Here is an 18,939-nt window from a genome sequence, read left to right as displayed (position 1 = left end):
AACTACAATTAACTATTTACCTTTTTAAATAATTTATAATTATATTACAATGAAAATATTCCTACCAATTATTTAAAAAAGGAACTTATAAGGTGACGACTATTACATCAATGCTTATATAGTTGCCTATCTAACTCCCGACATAAAATTTCATTTCTGCACTAACCAGAAAATATATTATATAAAAAAAGTTCATATCATTTTTTATACTTTATCACGTACGATTATATTAGAATAAAACATTTTCAAGTAATAACTAACAAAATTAATTTTTTTTTTTTTGGAAGTTAAACATTGCGTACATAATTTTATTATAATCATTGCAATAAATCAATGTATTTTTAAAAAAAATAATTAAACGCGCTGTTTATTCAGAAATCGACTTTGATGGAATGCATATTTTGAAAGAATAAATTTGAAATAATATTTAAATAAATCTTAAGATATTTATTAACAAATAATATATCACAGAATTATAATGAGGTACGTCATATTATATAGTATTTTTTTAATATATTCTATCTGTGAACTACATAACATACTTTTAAATTATTTTTTTTTATGTTTTGGATTGATGAAAACTTAAAAACTAGCAATAACAGCTCATATAGGCCATTATCAACCACACACAATTTTCAGGTGCGCCCTGTGTTTAATTCTATCACACGTGACCAGCGTTGTGTAACATGTATTTATTATGTGATATAGCAATCCGAACATAAATACCCATACCAAACAATAAACGTTAACAATACTAACCTGGAAATGAAGTATGATGGTCCATATAAGACCCAGCGTGAGCTTTGGGTTACCATCTACAATATCTTCGGCCCGAATGTTCACTAGTTTGATCTAAAAACATACACATATTAATACAGCTTTACAATTTTTTGTTATAAAAGTAAAATTATTCACCTTTTTGAAACGTAAGTATTCCAGTGCCATTTGAACATTTTGTAGCATATGAAATCTGAGTTTGCCTCTTTCTCTTGGCTGAAAATTAATTCAGAAACCATCATTATAAACATCTTTAGAGTATTTAGACTATTTGAACTACTTAGACTCTTTAGAGCACAAAGTAACTTGTCTTTGTCGGTCCATCTAATAAACGGTTTACAATGTTTAAGAGAAAATAAACAATACAATATATTCATTGAAACTCAACAATAATAGGTACAATTTAATGGACTTTTTTTACAAATTGTATTACACAATTTTCTCTAGCAAAACAAAGACAAGGATGTATTTCAGGCCTTGGCGCATCACTTTATACGGAATATCAAGTTCTAATAGTAGCTACTGGCCGTAATTATCATTGTCCGGTTTGCCGGGAACACCTTTCTTGGATGTAATAGCATTTTCCTTCAATTAGGTTTTTACAACTCTGCTATATAATAGAACTAGCCTACCCCTTAAATTATAAAATACAAAAGATAACAATTAAAAACGACAGAATTGCCGAAACCGCCCACAAAAACTATCGTGTTGAGGCACTATCAAAAGTTTTCGATTACTCAAAACGTCGATTATTATGGCCTAATGATCATCTGACACGTTATGAATCCTATTGAGGCACACCCCAGAAACCTTGAAAGTAATTTTTCTAATAACATATAAAATACTGTCCAATGCATGAAAAACATTTATCTTTTTCTAAAAAACAATATCTTCCTATACACATAATTTTGTAATGCCTTGTATTTTTTTAATTTTTAATATTATTTATTGCTTACCAATTGATCTCCAGACAAAACTTCGAGTAATGATATCAAGTTCAAACCATCTTGTAAATCGATGAATAAGTCCCCAACATGACGGTTTGCCTGTAAAACCAAACAATGTATTATAAAACACTCACATTTCTTATATATATTTAAATGTTATTAAAGCGTCAAGTTATTTTATAATAATAACCAATACTACAGATCCACAATTTAATACAATACAAGTGGTATGTAAATATACTTAAAAATAGTTAGAAAAACGTGAAACAGACTACTAAACACATTGAAGACAGTGACAAAAAATATAAACTTTCTACACACACAAAATAATACAACCTACAGGTTACAATAATAATACTTCTAATATATATATATATATATATATATATGTATATTATAAATACAAATTCACTCAAAAGAAAATATTTGAAAACGTTCAACTCAAGTAAACTTACACAAGAACAACTAGAATTAGAACACGCCTGCAAACAAGTGTATGTCTGAAACATACAATTTACTCATTTACTTCAAAAATAAAATTACGAGAAAAATGAACGAAAATCCTTTCGATCGTGTGAAATTAAAACGTGATTTATTATTATTATTTTTTTCTAAATAATCCTACCTTCGAGTACTTCCAATGCTGCTTTCACATATTCAGGGAAAATGAAAAAAAAAAAAATATATCTAGTATAAACAAGTATTATTATCAAAAGACTATACATTAAATTTAAAATTTAAAAATATATATTATAATATTATGTAACACCCCTAATAAGTTTCTATTTATTTATGGTTTAATATAAATATTGGATAATTATTTTATAAATACTACCTATACTGCGAAATCGTAATAATACTCAAAAAAATATGCTCTCTAAAAATCAAAATTTATTGCAATTGGAGATTAGTATTTATTTTAATACTGTTGAGAGATAAATTATATTTTGTTTTCGATAACGGAAGTAATATATACCCACCATATGCCAATCCTTAAAACATATTTTTGCCAAACCAAAATAATATATTATTCAATATGAATAATATAATATTTAAATGTTTCCGTTTTGTGTTGGCGGGTACATCATTAACTAGTACAGAAAAATAAGTTGGCGTTGATATTTTTTAGGTACCTAATATGTTATTTATACCTTGACCCAAAAATTATAAATTAATAATGAAAAATAATAAGCATAATAAGATCAAAAAAAAAAAAAAAAAAAAAAAGGAAAAATAGAAACATTGAAGTAATTACAAATAAATGCATATATTTATGACTTATGTGAACATTTACCAAAACAATAGGTACCTGACTCTACAGTGATTTCATTTCTCATACGTAACATTTTTATAAGAAACAAATATTTAAATGTTATTCAATGTAAAATATAGTTGTATACATTTAAAATGCACAGTTAAATCAAATTTATTTTTAACGAGGTTTGATGCACTTTAATTTGTTGGGTTATATATAACCTACTGTTGGTGTAAAATGTATTTCAAGTACCTATGAGAAACAAATAATTGTTATCAAGTTTCAGGTTAAATAATTGACGAACGAAATTCTAGTAAGAAATTAGATGTAGCATAAAACTATTGATATACCTATGGCTTATATTGACCCGTTCCTACCAAAACATGCTTTCATATATTTTTTCATTATATTATATTATCTATTGGTAAAAATGGATTAATTAAGAATATCACAAATTTTTAGCGACCGATTAACTATACCTACAAAAATTAACAAAATATATTATAAAAACAGTTCAACCAGTTTATTGTTCTCAACAATCTCAATGTATTTTGATTTAAAATTTTTAATTAATTACAAACTTACGTGGTTTTAAGACTTTTAACGACATTTTCGACATACAGAACATATTAGGTCAAAAAAAATATGCATCCATAAATATTGGATGTCATACAAAAATTCTATAATAAAAAAATTTTATAGGTGTATTATTTGCGAATTTCAAGGGCATCAGAATTCCATCTCTCAGTATAACTAAATAGACATTTTACTGATATTTAAAAGTTAACATATGTTGTCTTTGCTAATACATACAAATTACAATTAAAAAAAAAATTTTAGTTTACAATAACAGTTTTTTTAATTTTAACAAAAAAATGAAAATAAAACAGACTCAGAGTACTTGACGTATTTAGGTCTACTGTATCTTTATTTAAATCATATAAGTACTTATTAGTTATTTCGGATACTTATTGACTCACTTACAAATATTACAAAAATTACTTGAGTGATTATGTTATGGAATATTACATAATTGTAGAGAAACTTTTTGAATATTTAAATCGCTATTAAGACTATATGATATAACCACTAAAGGTGCAAAAACGATAAATTATTTACACCAAAATGTGTACGACATTAGCATAAGATATAAAAATTAATATTAATTTTTTATACATTTTATATTGGTATTTCAAAATATTTAAAATAGTCTACATCGATAAAATATTAAATTATAACCATGACACACAGCTACACAGATACCTAGGACTTTTGTGTAATAATTGAAATCGAACTTAAACCATGATTAGTATGTATATTACAGAAAATTGTACGCTAAATTCTTGTTAAAACTATCCTATAGCGCCGTACAAAACCGCTTTATGATTTAAAATGTGTTCATACTGAAATTCAAAATTGTAATCAACATATATTCAATATACCGATAAAACAAAAAAAACATCATCATATATAAATATTAATTTTATTATTTGAAAAAGAAAATGTTCTGGACGTAAAACTATACATTGAGTTACAATTTGAAGTAGCAGAAAAATTGTGAAATAACTTAAAAATATATCACTCAGCAGTCAGCACCATATAAATAACAAAAACGTAAGAATTTTTCTTAAATATCAAGCTATAATTATTGTTTTAAAGAATAAAATAGAATGATTTTGAACATAGATACATTTTTATTACTAAAAAACTTCAATCAGGCTCAACTAAGCATAACAAAGTTACTAGGTAATAAAATTATAAATACGTTAACCAATATAAATATTCACGTGTGTTTGTTTTGTTCAATGATAATACTCTTTTGTGAACAAAAACGATGCAATCCACTATTCAAATAATGGGAATGTATACCTAATATGTACATAATATTTTGTACTCGGCACGTAGGTACATAACTATTATTATGTATAATGATTAAACCTAGCCATCTTTAAAATTTAAACCCAAAGTTTAAAAATTTTAAGTATACCATAATTGTTTTTATTAATAATCGACATATATTAACATTCATATTATACATTATCATTAATAATTTTATAGTAGTATACACTATATACATATTACATATTATGATACATATACCAAATAATAAATTGTAAAATATAATACTCTATAAATGACTCACCTTTTTCAAATGTTTGTTTACCCATTTCGTAAACGTTTTCTTCTGTATGGCATCTCTTTCATCTGAAAATAAAAACAAAATTTAAATGTAAATATAGTCTATTTTTTCCAGTTAAAAACATATTTCCAATATTTAAGTTTACACAAGTAAATAATTTATTATTAATGTAAAACCTATATTTTTAAAAATATATACTTTAATATACGTAATGTACTGGCATATCATTATATAAGTACATACCAGTTTTAAAAAAAAAAACTTCAACCAACATGTACTTATAAGTTATTATAATATAAATAAATGTACGTAAAAATACATAAATTACGACATTTCTAAATGTTAAAATGTATAACAACACTTCAGTTTATGCCCAATATAACAATATTCATTAGACATGCAATACCGTGTAATTACTGTATCTGGGAGCGTTTCGGCTACACGTAATCGAATTTACAAGAATTTATTTATCGCTTCTGTGTTTCGCTTCGATTTTTTTCTACGACCTATTTGGAATATTTAACGTCTTTGAATTTTGAATAGTCTCATTCAGCGGTTAAACTAAAATTAAAAATTGGTATATTTTTATTTTATGACAGTTCTTGCCAAAATTGGAATACCTATTTAATAATAATTAATATAATGTAAACTCATAGATAGCATACATATATACAATGTAAGATAATATTTACAAAAACGCATTATGATAATTTATTTAGACACAATGTCAATACCTCATATTTATTTTTATTTTTGAAACAAACCAAATTAATTTTAACTGTTCTATACATATGTCATTCTACATATTATCATATTTACACTACTATATTCAATAATGCAATGCACATATAAATATTTTTTTAAAACTGTAATGAATACTATAAATTTACTTCCATTTTATAAATCCACTACAAAAAAAAAAAAAAAAATACCCATTTAATATCAATAATTTATGGTAAAAACTTAATAAAATGTGATGTCCGTATATGTAGTCTCTATTTTATACATGGACATGAATTGACATAATATAATAGTATAATAAAATTTAAAGGTAAGAAAGGTATCTGTGTTCAATAGCTGTTTTTTTTAATATGAAAAAATATTGATATGATATTATAAAAAAAAGTTTTAAGTTATAACTTGTAACTCGTCGTAATATTTTAAAACAATTAAAATATACCTCTCCCCTAAAAAAAAATATATATATACACAAAATAACGGAGTATTTAGATAATTGTTTTGCCTTAAAATTTGATAATAGGTTAATTTACGAGTACATATACTGAAATAAAAAGATATTAGCATAAAATTCAATTAGATGAACGCTAATTTGTTTAGGTGTTTGTTTGTAAGACGGAGACAGCATATTATGCGGATATCACAACCTCTCAGTAATATTATATTATCAGATAATGTTGTTAAATTCTACTGTAATTCTCTTCCTACTCTTAAACTCTATGAAATTAAATACAGAACTAAAAAAAATATATTCTTCAAGAAATGTATAAATAATAATTATTTTATAAACTATCAAATGTTCAACGAAAACTTTCTGGTGAATATTTTTAAAAACCAGTGACACATTGGGTTTAATTAACTATAGACAATGATATGTAATAAATGGTTATATGGTAGGTACACATTTTTAGATTGGCAGACGGTCAAGAAAGTTATATCAAATAGAATAATTCTAATTTAAATCATCATTTGGCTTTGGAACTACCTAACTGATACATTTCTACACCAGCATATATTTTGACTCAAAATATAGACGTCATAAGAACCGCAAAAACTTAATATTGATGCCTGATGGACTTAATGAACAAAAATTATAATGTATAAATGTATATTTTATAAAAGTGTATTAGTATAGATTATGTGTTAAACATACGCATATTTCTAATCATCAAAACTCTTAAGTATAAATACAATAATTTAACTAATATATTTAATATAATTTTTTGAGATACGAATTAAAAACCAAAAATAATAACTCAAATTATTTAAAATATAAAATATAAATACAATTTTAACATACGATTATTATCGCAAATGTTGTAAAAATTATTATATCAAAAGTTTCAGTTTCTTTGGGAATAAGTGAAATAAAAATTAAGCGTATATTTTTATAAAAGGTCTCTCAACGCATTTAAATTTTTAATTAAAAATACGTGTATAATAGGTAGGAAGGTTAGATAAAATTAATTTAACAGTCGCATTTCAAATAATATTTTTAGAATCTTTATAGTCGAAAAGAAAAACCATTAATTTTAAATATTTAAATAAAAATATACCGTACATAAACAATACATTTTAATGCTAAAATAATTAAAAGATTATAATATAATTGTGTTTTTGTGAATTTCCAAATCAGACATATATATATAATATAATATAATATAATGCATCAAACGTTCTTGAGAAGGTAGTAAAATAATTAGAGAGCCTACGCAAAAAGTATGCTAAACATAATATCATGTATAATTAGTTAATTATTAATACGTTATCGTATAAAAATAAATGCTTTAAAACGATTGTGCAATAATTCCATACGTTTAACAAAGTAACAATAACACTATGGTATTTGAAAGACGTAATTTAAATAATCAAAAAAAAAAAAATTGAGTTGTTTATTTAAATTATATAGATAGTTTTTATTTGATAATAACAGTGGATGTTCAAGTATTAGGGTGGTCCTATGTATATTACATAATAATTATTGATCATACTTATGTATACGATTAAACCTGTATATTTATTTTTTATCACGTTTTCACTCATTCATAATAGTAATTTAAAATACTAACCTACAGCAAAAAACAAACGTTTTATTATTTTTTAGATGAAATAACAAAAATATAATCAAATAATTCAAGAACTAAAGAAAACAACACGATTTTACAGTGTATCGATTTTCAAATACCAAAACGGAACAATAATATGTTTGGTGCTGTTGATGTTGATAATTCAACTATAGGTATAGTACAATAAAAATAAAATATATAATATTATATTATATACTTATTATACTTAGGTAATAAATACCATGTAGCTATATTGTCGTAATTATGTTGTTGCATATAAGGCCCGTGAAGCAGGCGATGTCGAAGACGTTTTTCAATCGAATTCTCCTCTGTCGGACACGAGTTTACGAATTTTCTAAGACAATTTCACCTCGGAGAAAAACAAAAGATTCGGGATAAGGAAAACCGACAACACCGAAACCTGACAACCTGAGGTCAAACTCTTATTGTCGGTACACACTGCACGACTAATAATCTATATATACATATTCATACAAGTGTACGATAAATTTTCTAATTAGCACAGCGGCTGCTGTGGATCGTAATACCTGTTCATTGTACATCAAAATATTATATACGGAGTGATCTATTTCACCAGCAGCACTAATCAGTTATTTTATCACCCAATTCATGCAATTTCGAGAATAAACGGTTTACATTAAGAACTTATACCTACATCATTAATCTCATATAATATATTAAGTATCGTAATTTGAAACACAAAACAGTTGAAAAAAAAACAATTATTTTTAGAAAATTATATAAATTAGAGTGGCGCCCTGTATGAAACTAATAATAATAATGAACATAACGAAAGATCTATCGAGGTGTAGGCAAATACCGACAGTATATAATATATAGCAGTATATAAGCCCCGAGGGTTTGAGGGGTCAGTCGACCGCTTCAAGTATTAACGTACACGTATGACTAATTATATACATATAATAAATAATAATATAATAATGTGTATTATGTATTTATTTGTTACGCTGTCGCGGGGTCACGTCATATTCACCTCCAGCGATACAACAACAGACATAGGTTCTCTATGATAAAGCGAAGTAAATATTATATACGAAACTCGCCTTTCTGACATTTTGGAGATCTGCTGATGATAAATGTAGTCTCTATGCTTATGGATTACGAATAATGAATTAAATAATGGTTTAAATTATTGTAAAAAATTGAATCCATAATAACTTTTATGTTATCGTTTTTGAAAAGACCGTGAAATGATTGTAATTTTTTTTTTGTGTGTCAACATTAATGAGGTTTCCTAGGTAGGTACGCATTTATAATGCGTTTATTTCTATAAAAAATAATAAACTAGTAGACAAAAATAATAAGAGTATAATCATATTCAAAAATAAACATATATATAGGAACATTATTATAAAGTGTATATTTAACTGTGCACAATATTTCATACATTTTATTATTATAAACATTGGTATAGAGGTTGTCCCCACGAAAAGAATTTCTGTAGACGCCTATATGGCAGCTGAACGCATTCAAGACGACTTTTATAGTGCTGCCGACGTCGTATAACATACATATTATTATTATATTATACGAGACTTGTGCACGTACAAGCGCGCGTGTGCAATGCGTGTATACATAATATAATAATACAACATAATAGTAATAATATCGCGGTTGACGTAACCGTTTACCTGGTATTTTAAGCGGCTACCAGTCACCACGATGATTCAACGCGCCAAACTACGAACCCGGTTCGCTCGTGTAGTGTATTTAATATCGTCTAATTAGCAAATCATTGAGTATAGAAAAAAACTCGATACAGATAGATTATATATATATATATAATGATGAATTATGGTCGTCAGTCATAATCAGTCGTCATATTTCTCTAGGTCAGTATTCCAAGGCCACAATTAAAATAATAACGAATTTAGAACAATCGAACTATAAAACTTCCCGGACCGGAAACTATGATGTAGAAAGACCTACGAGAGCAATATGTTGACTAGACTTTCGTGGGAAATACATTAATCACCATTGATTTATTTTTATTTATTCTTTCTTCTGTAATATGGTTGATTGTTAGTGTAATAATTGTCATAACTAGAAACAAATTATACAAGCAGACACCTACTATAATAAACAAATTCGATTTCATTCTAAATGAAAGTTTTTACGAATAACCAGAATACTAATTAATTATATTAAAAAATGTTCAATAAATAATACCACAAATGGAATTGAAAACTAAATTTTAAATTATAAACAATTACATGATTTTAGAGTTACGAGTACCGTTAGTTTTATACTTTTCATACTCAGTTAATTTTTGTTTACCTATATATATATATTTTTATGAGTATTTTATTTTGTTGATTTTTATTTTAAAGCACGCATACATATAAAAAAATTTAATACACACGACAATATATTTACTAATACATTAGTTAAAAATATACAATTAAATAATTAATACAGAGCTAGGTTAAATTAAAATAATAACTAAATTGCATTAAAACGCATTCATAACACAAATACCATTATATTACATTTGCAGTTATATTCTAATAAGAATTCGACCTACAAATATTCAATAGGTATCTTAAATAATACATATCTTAAATATAAAAGTAAAACTTTATATAATGCTGTGTATACTATAGACAGTATAAACTACATAGCCTATAGGTACACAGTATACATAGATTATTAATGTTATTATACCGAGTTATCAATTTAAACTAGATATATTTAATTAATAACGCTATTTTACCAATTGAATGTAAAGTGGTAAAATTATTACATATTTAAAAAGTATGAATATTTATAAATAAATTTTATATATTGTTTAATTGTTAGAAAATATAAAATTTAACAAACACTTTTTACTACCTGAGAGTAACGATACTACAGTAGCGGCTATCCTAAAGTAAAGAACTTTCTCAAGAATTAGTTCTAGGGAAGGCAAGTACCCTTCGTGTCTTATAAAAAAAAAATAACAGTTCAATGTATATAACTAATGAAAGTAAATAGGTAAACATAAATGAGTATTATTGTATTTATATGACACATACTAATCACACATTTTTCATTAGTGGGAATGCTTTTTTTGTGAAGGGGTGGAGAGATAAACTACACGCTTTTAGTGAATGATTACTTTTTATATTTTACTAGATCTATATTTCTTTAGGATAGATTCCATTAAAATGCTATGTTATAAATACCAAGATTCCTAATAATATATTTCTAATAACAAATTAATACCTATTAATATTAATTAATACGTCACATAAATTCACAAACAAAATTCTAACATAACTACCTACTATTAGTTATTAGTTAAAACTTATAATTTATTAGTATTAAGTATATGACATATATTTTAAAAATATAAATAACACGAACACTTATGATACAACCATCATAAATAAGCAAATACCTATTATAATAATATAAAATACTATTTATAATGATAAGAATATAATCATATCATTCTCTCAATTAAAAACTTATTTATTCCTTTACATTAATCAGTGGATCTTCTTAGAACATTCTGAATAGTAAACTTGACTTTTATTAAATTATTGTCCTTGACATAACAATAAATAACCTAATTTTTCTTTTCATATATTATTTATATTCAACAATTTGTATGGAGTATCCACTTAGAAAATATACAAATGTCACCTATACGAATTTTTACCAATAGAAGCATAATGACGTTTTAACGAGTTGTTAATAAATACGTCAAATGTAAATTAATGATCTTGGAAAAATAAATAATAGCCAATGAATTACATATTTTGCCACTGCCCACTCGTGTTCAAAGGAATACAATAATTTCAATTGTACCTAGTTGTGAATGATTATAAAAGTAGATTTAAAGAAGATAAAAATCAAAATCACCAAAAAAGTTAATATAAATTATTACTTATCATAAAATGTTAGGAAAAAATTATCTGTACAAGAATTAAATATTATAAATTGCAATATTTAAAAAAATAATAATAATAATCAGTGAATCATATTAAACGTTTTAAAATAATAAATAAATAATTATTATATTTTATAATTAACTAAATAAAAAAACATACCTACATCAATATTAAAAACAATAAAACTATATAAATGTATTATAATTTCTAATATTAAAGTTATATATTGCCAGATCCATTATTACATAAAGTAATAAAATATACCGATACCAGGACACTTGTAATACCTTATTGGTTAATACCTGTTGTATATTCAAATTTGCATACAAATTTTGATTTCAGCAGTTATGCAATATAATTTTATAATATTATGCAGATCACTTTTAAAGTATAATATTATTGAACATAAAAATATAAATTTTTAAATTATTCTACAAAATTTTTAAAATAAAAATTGAAAAACATCCAACATTTTTATAACAAACTATATATTAATACACTAAAGAAAAAAATAATTAATTAAAAACATGATAAAAAATAATTCAAAATATGAATTTTTATTTTAATGTACAGTTTTCTTACCGTATATAAAGAATATAAAATAAATTAATAAATTTATGGTACAAATTTTGTTTATAACTTCTAAATAAAAAAAATAAAAAGGTAATATCTTCCATAAAAAGTGATAATAATGATCTATGAACTATATTATATAATTACGCAAAATAAATTTAGTTATGATTTAATGAAAATAACCTTAACAAAGAAATAAATGTAAATCATAACTGCAAGTCAATTGTTTTTGATTAAAATTAAATAGAAAATTAATATAATATTTATTGAAAATGTAAAATAAGTTGATTTTAAAGTACTAACTAAAAGTTAACACCACGATGTTCAATATTGTCCAAGTACATACAATAAGAATAAAAAAATAACTCAATAATTAAAATTGTTGTTCATTGTTTTTAAAATTGGAGTTAAATAATTAACCTAATTAATTTATGTATATATTTTTAAAGTTGACACAAATAGATGTTTAATTAAATGTGTTAGTTTTAGACCACATAAACAAAAACAAAATCAAGTACCTACTATACTTGTAAAATATATTCATTAGTCTATATTGTATATTATTAAGGCCATTTATCATTTTAAATTATTAATTCAAAACGTCATAAGTTCATTAAATGTTTAATTAAACCTTGCCTATCTACCTAAGTAATAAACACAAAACAGTGTTTGTGTAACCTACAGTGATTGATCCATTTAGTATATAAAAGAATTTAAATTCCTTTATTTTACACAAACATTTATTGCCTATTCATATTTGAAGTGTCAAACCACAACTATAGTAAATTGTCTTTATAATGAGTAAAATAGACTCCAGAAAATGCAATTTTTTACTTCAGAATGAATAATGTATTACTCACTAGTATTGTTTATAAGACAATGTACACAAAAAATTATGTTATTTTCATCAAACAAGTATTGTATATTATATTTTTAAGCATTAACCTATACATTATTGCTACCAAAAAAATGTGTTATTTTAAAAAATGTAATCGTTGTTAAATCACGCACATTAAAGAGAAATATATTAAATAATATAATGTTATTGAAATAAACTTGTAAATACTATATTATGGACCGTTCAATAACATCTTATTTGTATCTGTATCTTATTCGTGTTAAAATACCGATCATCATCGTACAAAAATGCGCGATGCCAAATGTCCTTTTAATATTCCAAAGCGAAGGATGGCCTTCGAAGTGAATAATGGGTTTTGCGACCGTATACTCCGAATAAAAAATTGTAGTACCTAGCTATATCATCGGTAACAAAAATACAAGGAGATTAAATTGAAGAAATGTGATTCTAATTGATTATTGTTATTGCACGGCAATCGTGTGTGGTTTCTTTCATCTCTTCGTTATACTTTATAAGCAATATCATATTACTCGTCTTTGGCGCCATATAGTTTGCACGCACACATATACACGCACAACTCACTGAGAAACATTCGATTGTTTCGCGTTTAAAATAATGCACGGAAAATGGTAGGTGTAAGTATACAGATTGTAAAGAGTAACCGATATCAGCGACACGCCCATGAATAATACTTAATAGGGATAATTCCACTGGCTTGACCGGTATTACGCTCAAAAACGAAAGTTATTTTAAATGGCGAGGTTTTCCCACAGTTAAGGTATATATAGTAATAATATGATGTATAATATAAATTATACAGGGTGTTTCTGAAATGAATGAGGTCAGTAGTATAAGCATACACTACTCACTGTGGTGGCTCAGTGATCGTTTTTTTTTAAATTTGTTTTCAATCTTCAAAATCTAAGTTTATTCAAATAATTTTAAAAACATTATCTTAAATATAAAAATAAAAACTCAAATTGTATTTTTTTTTCAAAATTCTCATATGAATCGAGATGGGACATCCTTTTTACGCTCGAATCACCTACACATGGTTTTTATAAGAACTCTGCAAAATAAACGGTGGTGAAATTTATTTGTTATCATTTTATATAAGTACATAATTAATTAATACACTGTTTTACATTTAAAAATAATCATAATCAAATGTATTTTATACTGAAAATTAATTTTTATTGCAGTTGTTCTACGTACTCCTGTTAACTTTGACGCACATCTAACCATATATATGTATAATGTATATTGTATAATAAACTTTAGTGTACTCCATTATTAAAATTTTTTAAAAAATAAATTGAAAATGTTCAATATCAAGTGTTGGACTAAGCTTTAATAAAAATAACCAATGTTGGTTATTTATCAAGTATGAAAAATTCAGTATTAACGATAATAGTACATATAATATTACTAATAATAAGTACAAAGTAAAATTTTTATCTTATCGAGTCAAAATAAATATATAACTTTGATAACAAAAAACCTACAGAATAAATATGCAGTTTCTTTTCAGTAAAAAAAAACTTGATTGAGCTCTATTACCTCATCCATTTTAGAAACACCCTGTATAATGAATGTACCGTACTGATGCATGTATGTTGTATTAATTATACTCGTGAATAATAATTTTATAATTGAAATTTATTTCCGCAATAAAGAAAATGTTGTTGTTATTATTATTATTATTATAGATATACGAGATAGTAAGCAAAAACAAATTTTTATTTTTATGAACAAAAATGTTCGTTTATTGTTCACCTCAAAATGATGGTAAGTAATTGTGTTATTATTTTTTGTTTTTGCTTATATCCATTAATTCATAAAATATTACTACTTTATAATGTATTTGTATTATAATTTATAGGTAATCAATTATATTAGATATTACATAAAAACATGATATATTATCGTTTTTAACATAAATTTCAATAATTTATAATTTAAAAAAAAAAAAAAATTATAAAACTTACAAGTATTATAAATTAAACAATATATTTAACTATTTTAAGATTCTAACTGGACCTCAATAATAACTTTTCTTAATGATAAAAAGGGACTAAAGATTGTTATTTACTGCGGAAGATTTAATTTATGATTTTTCGAAAGGCTGAATAGGCTGATAGGAATTTATGAAATTAATTAACTTTGTAATTATCATCTGATAAATAAAGTATATTATTATATTTTGTACAATCATAATATTTTGTTTGGGACAAAAATTATTGCATAATAATCAACACTGTTAAAAAATATATAAATTTTTTTTAATCACATAACAGTAAAATTAAACACAACACCATAGAGTACCTTCTAATCTTTAAAAAAAAGTTATAAAATAAAATGCAATAAAAAATAAAAACAAAAAGTATACATTGGAACAACTCGAATAAACAATGAACAACTCATAATGTGTGTCACATTTTTTTATAGTTCATATACAGTTCACTGATAATAAGAAACATAATTTAAAATTATTATAAAGTTTTGTAATCGAAATTAATCCAACCTAAATAGTAAAAAACAATAACACTGAAATTATTAACTACTTTTCATGATTAATATTGTATAATATTTACATACATACTATTTAAGTGCCTTGCTTAAGTAGCTACTGGTATGTTCTTAAGAAATTAACATTTTGCCATTTTATCTAATATTTCTATACATATATGCATAATATTATCATATTCAAAATTATTATTTATTAAATTTAACAAATAATAATAATTTCATAATGTCAGATTAATATTACATGATTATTATATAAAAATTAGTTAAAAAAAACTTACGTAAAATGCGAAAATCATACTTTAAATATACGTTACATAGCTACACAATATACGTCATATAATATATATATTAATTAATTTAAGATAAGTTAATAAGATGAAAGAACTATAAATTAACGCCGATCTTTGAATAAACATATTTAATATCAATAATGCTTTTTATATTTCTAATTAAATATATGTGTTTTTAACATTTATACACCTAGACATGTTATCTAAATATTACATAAATACAAAAAAAAATCAAATTTATCAAAGGTCAAAATGTAAGTATACTTTTTACAAAAATGATATTTTAAAATATGATCTCCTAGTATTCAATGATTGAACTATAATCATTATACTGATAAAAATCTACTATGACTGTTAATTTATTATATTCGTACAATTATAATACCTACCAAGGTTTTGCATAAAATGAATTACTATAGTATAATATCTGCAGTACAATATTTTTTTAATGTTTATCTATTTATCTAAAGTCCTTATTGGCTCTGCTGTATACTAAACTATAAAATTTCAAGTACCATAAAACAATTTTAATACTCAGCAACGATGTACAATTTGCTAAATCCTTTACATTTTGAACACGAAATTTAAAGAAAATTAAGCTATTTATTGTAAATTTATGACTTAGACATGCTTTGACATTTAATTAGAAAATATTTTTAAATGGTTTATTAACTACACATAATCAGTAAGGATTATTGAAAAATATACAATTGGATAACAATTAAAACAATGATCTTATTCAAGTAGTTGAGTATACTACTATATTTCCTGCCTTGGTTTTATTAGCCATGGCTTGAAATAAATTGATAATATTAGGCTAAACAACTATGACCGGTCTTCGATGAGTAATTTTTTTTTTTTTTGGTTAATATTATTTTGACCTATACCTTTTTAGGTGTTGTATTAGTGTACTACAACACTGATGGCAAAAACCACTGACCCTGCCCACTACATTCGCCTACTCTTAATCCACACCCCGGGTTTGTCTATCCGGATTACATAAATAAAAAGTGCAAGGAAAATTATGTTTTCCCTTAAGAATAAATAATTTATAAGATCTCATTGGAGTATAATGGCAATGTGACAGCCATGCCATTATTCTATGATGCATTTTATGCATATCACGTGTCAGAATAAAGTCCTATTGAAAATTATAATGTGGCGTAATTTCTGGATGTGCAATTATAAAAATATTACGAAAGCAAACGTTTCCAATAATTTATATCGATACGTTATAAATTTTCATTACATTTTTCACAATTCAAATAACATTTACTTTTTTAAATAAATGTAAGGTTACACCATTTATCATTATATTATAAACTATGTACAATAAGTTTTGATGTACCTACATACTGTAAATATACTAAAAGCAGATATGATTTTTAATTTGCATTTTTAAATTAAAAACTTAATATATTCAAACATAGGAAACTAGGTAGTTATTTTTCAAAACTAATAGATTTTAATTTCATAAAAAATGTATAGCTGGTATAATATGGTTACTTAAGTCTATCGTTCAGTTTTATTATCTAAAAAGTTTATCAAGTAACCTCGGAAATTATATATATATCATACATAAAACAATAAATTAATTTATTAATAAACATAGTTGTTAAATTATAATTGATTTTTTAGTAATCACATAAATACCTACATCATTGTTAGTACAATGATGACAATTAAGGGAGCAAACTAAATAAAAATATGCTGTTCCAGATTTTTAATGTAAAAAAATATGTATTCATCAGCTCAAAGCCTAAATATTCAAGTATATAGTTATACCTAAAACTCTTTTATATGTTCATGCCTAAGACACATGGAACCACATAAAACGGGTTATCACAAGCATTATACTATATACATTGCATAATACATTATAATCATATAAAAATACTATAAATGTAATAATAAAGTTATGTCTATAAAATAATTTGTTTAAGTTTAATCAAAACATATATAATACGAATACATAATATATTATACTGAATAGCATTGTATTTAAATAAATACAAGACAGACATATGTCGCTTACATTGATCGAAACTACGCAATATAACAGCGTCTAAATAAGAAACATTAAATTTAATCACACCGTCGTTACCCAACATCTGCTAGAATCTAAAACGAGCCCTATACAATGTAACGGATAGTGTATATCAGCCAATACATCTGATTCCGATATTAACCGCGGAAGATGGTGTATACCTACGATATAATAATATTATACTATCGTGATTTTTAAGCATAAAACGATTAAAATTTTCGGCAAGCGCGCGGGTGTAACGCCCACGCGTGAAAATAAGAGAAATTCTACGCGATAAGTCCAAAAAACTGAACATATAACAATCCCGCGCGCAGTTTTCCAGACATAATATCAAGAAATTCCGCCTACAACGCGTCTTCCCACGCAACCACGATATTCGTAGTCCTATAGGTAGTGTCATTGATATAGGCACAATTATAAGTACATAATATTACTGTCTTAGCGGACTCGACATCACGACACGGACCACTGACTGGGCGGCACCGACGGGTCGCACGTACTGCACGTCGTACGCGTCTTGCACCGCGGGTCGTGCCCGTGGGACAAGTGCGTCTCCACCCACCCGCCCGTCCGGTGGTTCTCACCCACAGACCTTGGACGACTGCGAGTGCGGTACGCGCGCGCCGTGAAGAAATGTGTCGCGCGAACGACCGCGGCGCAGAGGAATCGGTCGCGCACGGCCGCTACCGGCACAGACGACCGATCGACCGACCGACCGGCGGCGCTCGCGTTCACGGTTGACCTCGTTTTTGAGCGCCGCCAAAAGAAACAGAAATACGCCGCGGCAACGTATACCTACTA

At 25.4% G+C, this 18,939-nt stretch overlaps 1 protein-coding gene across 26 annotated transcripts in view; it reads right to left on the bottom strand.

Annotated features, from left to right (window-relative positions):
• LOC114130918 (dystonin) overlaps window positions 1-18,939 on the bottom strand; it is a 74,180-nt gene that overhangs the window by 37,334 nt on the left and 17,907 nt on the right. For 17 of the 26 annotated variants that reach the window (XM_050199454.1, XM_050199449.1, XM_050199463.1 and 14 more), the window contains 6 exons: window positions 5,123-5,184; window positions 2,350-2,367; window positions 2,180-2,224; window positions 1,734-1,823; window positions 916-993; window positions 760-852 (listed from right to left, as the gene is read on the bottom strand). In XM_050199454.1, coding sequence (XP_050055411.1) covers window positions 760-852; window positions 916-993; window positions 1,734-1,823; window positions 2,180-2,224; window positions 2,350-2,367; window positions 5,123-5,184 — 386 coding nt within the window. The remainder of the gene's footprint in view (window positions 1-759; window positions 853-915; window positions 994-1,733; window positions 1,824-2,179; window positions 2,225-2,349; window positions 2,368-5,122; window positions 5,185-18,939) is intronic. The other 9 variants (XM_027995996.2, XM_027995997.2, XM_027996001.2 and 6 more) reach the window with 2 other exon arrangements.

Source organism: Aphis gossypii, chromosome 2, assembly GCF_020184175.1.
Source record: "Aphis gossypii isolate Hap1 chromosome 2, ASM2018417v2, whole genome shotgun sequence".
Classification (NCBI taxonomy): Eukaryota; Metazoa; Arthropoda; class Insecta; order Hemiptera; family Aphididae; genus Aphis; species Aphis gossypii.
This window is presented reverse-complemented; position numbering and strand designations above follow the sequence as displayed.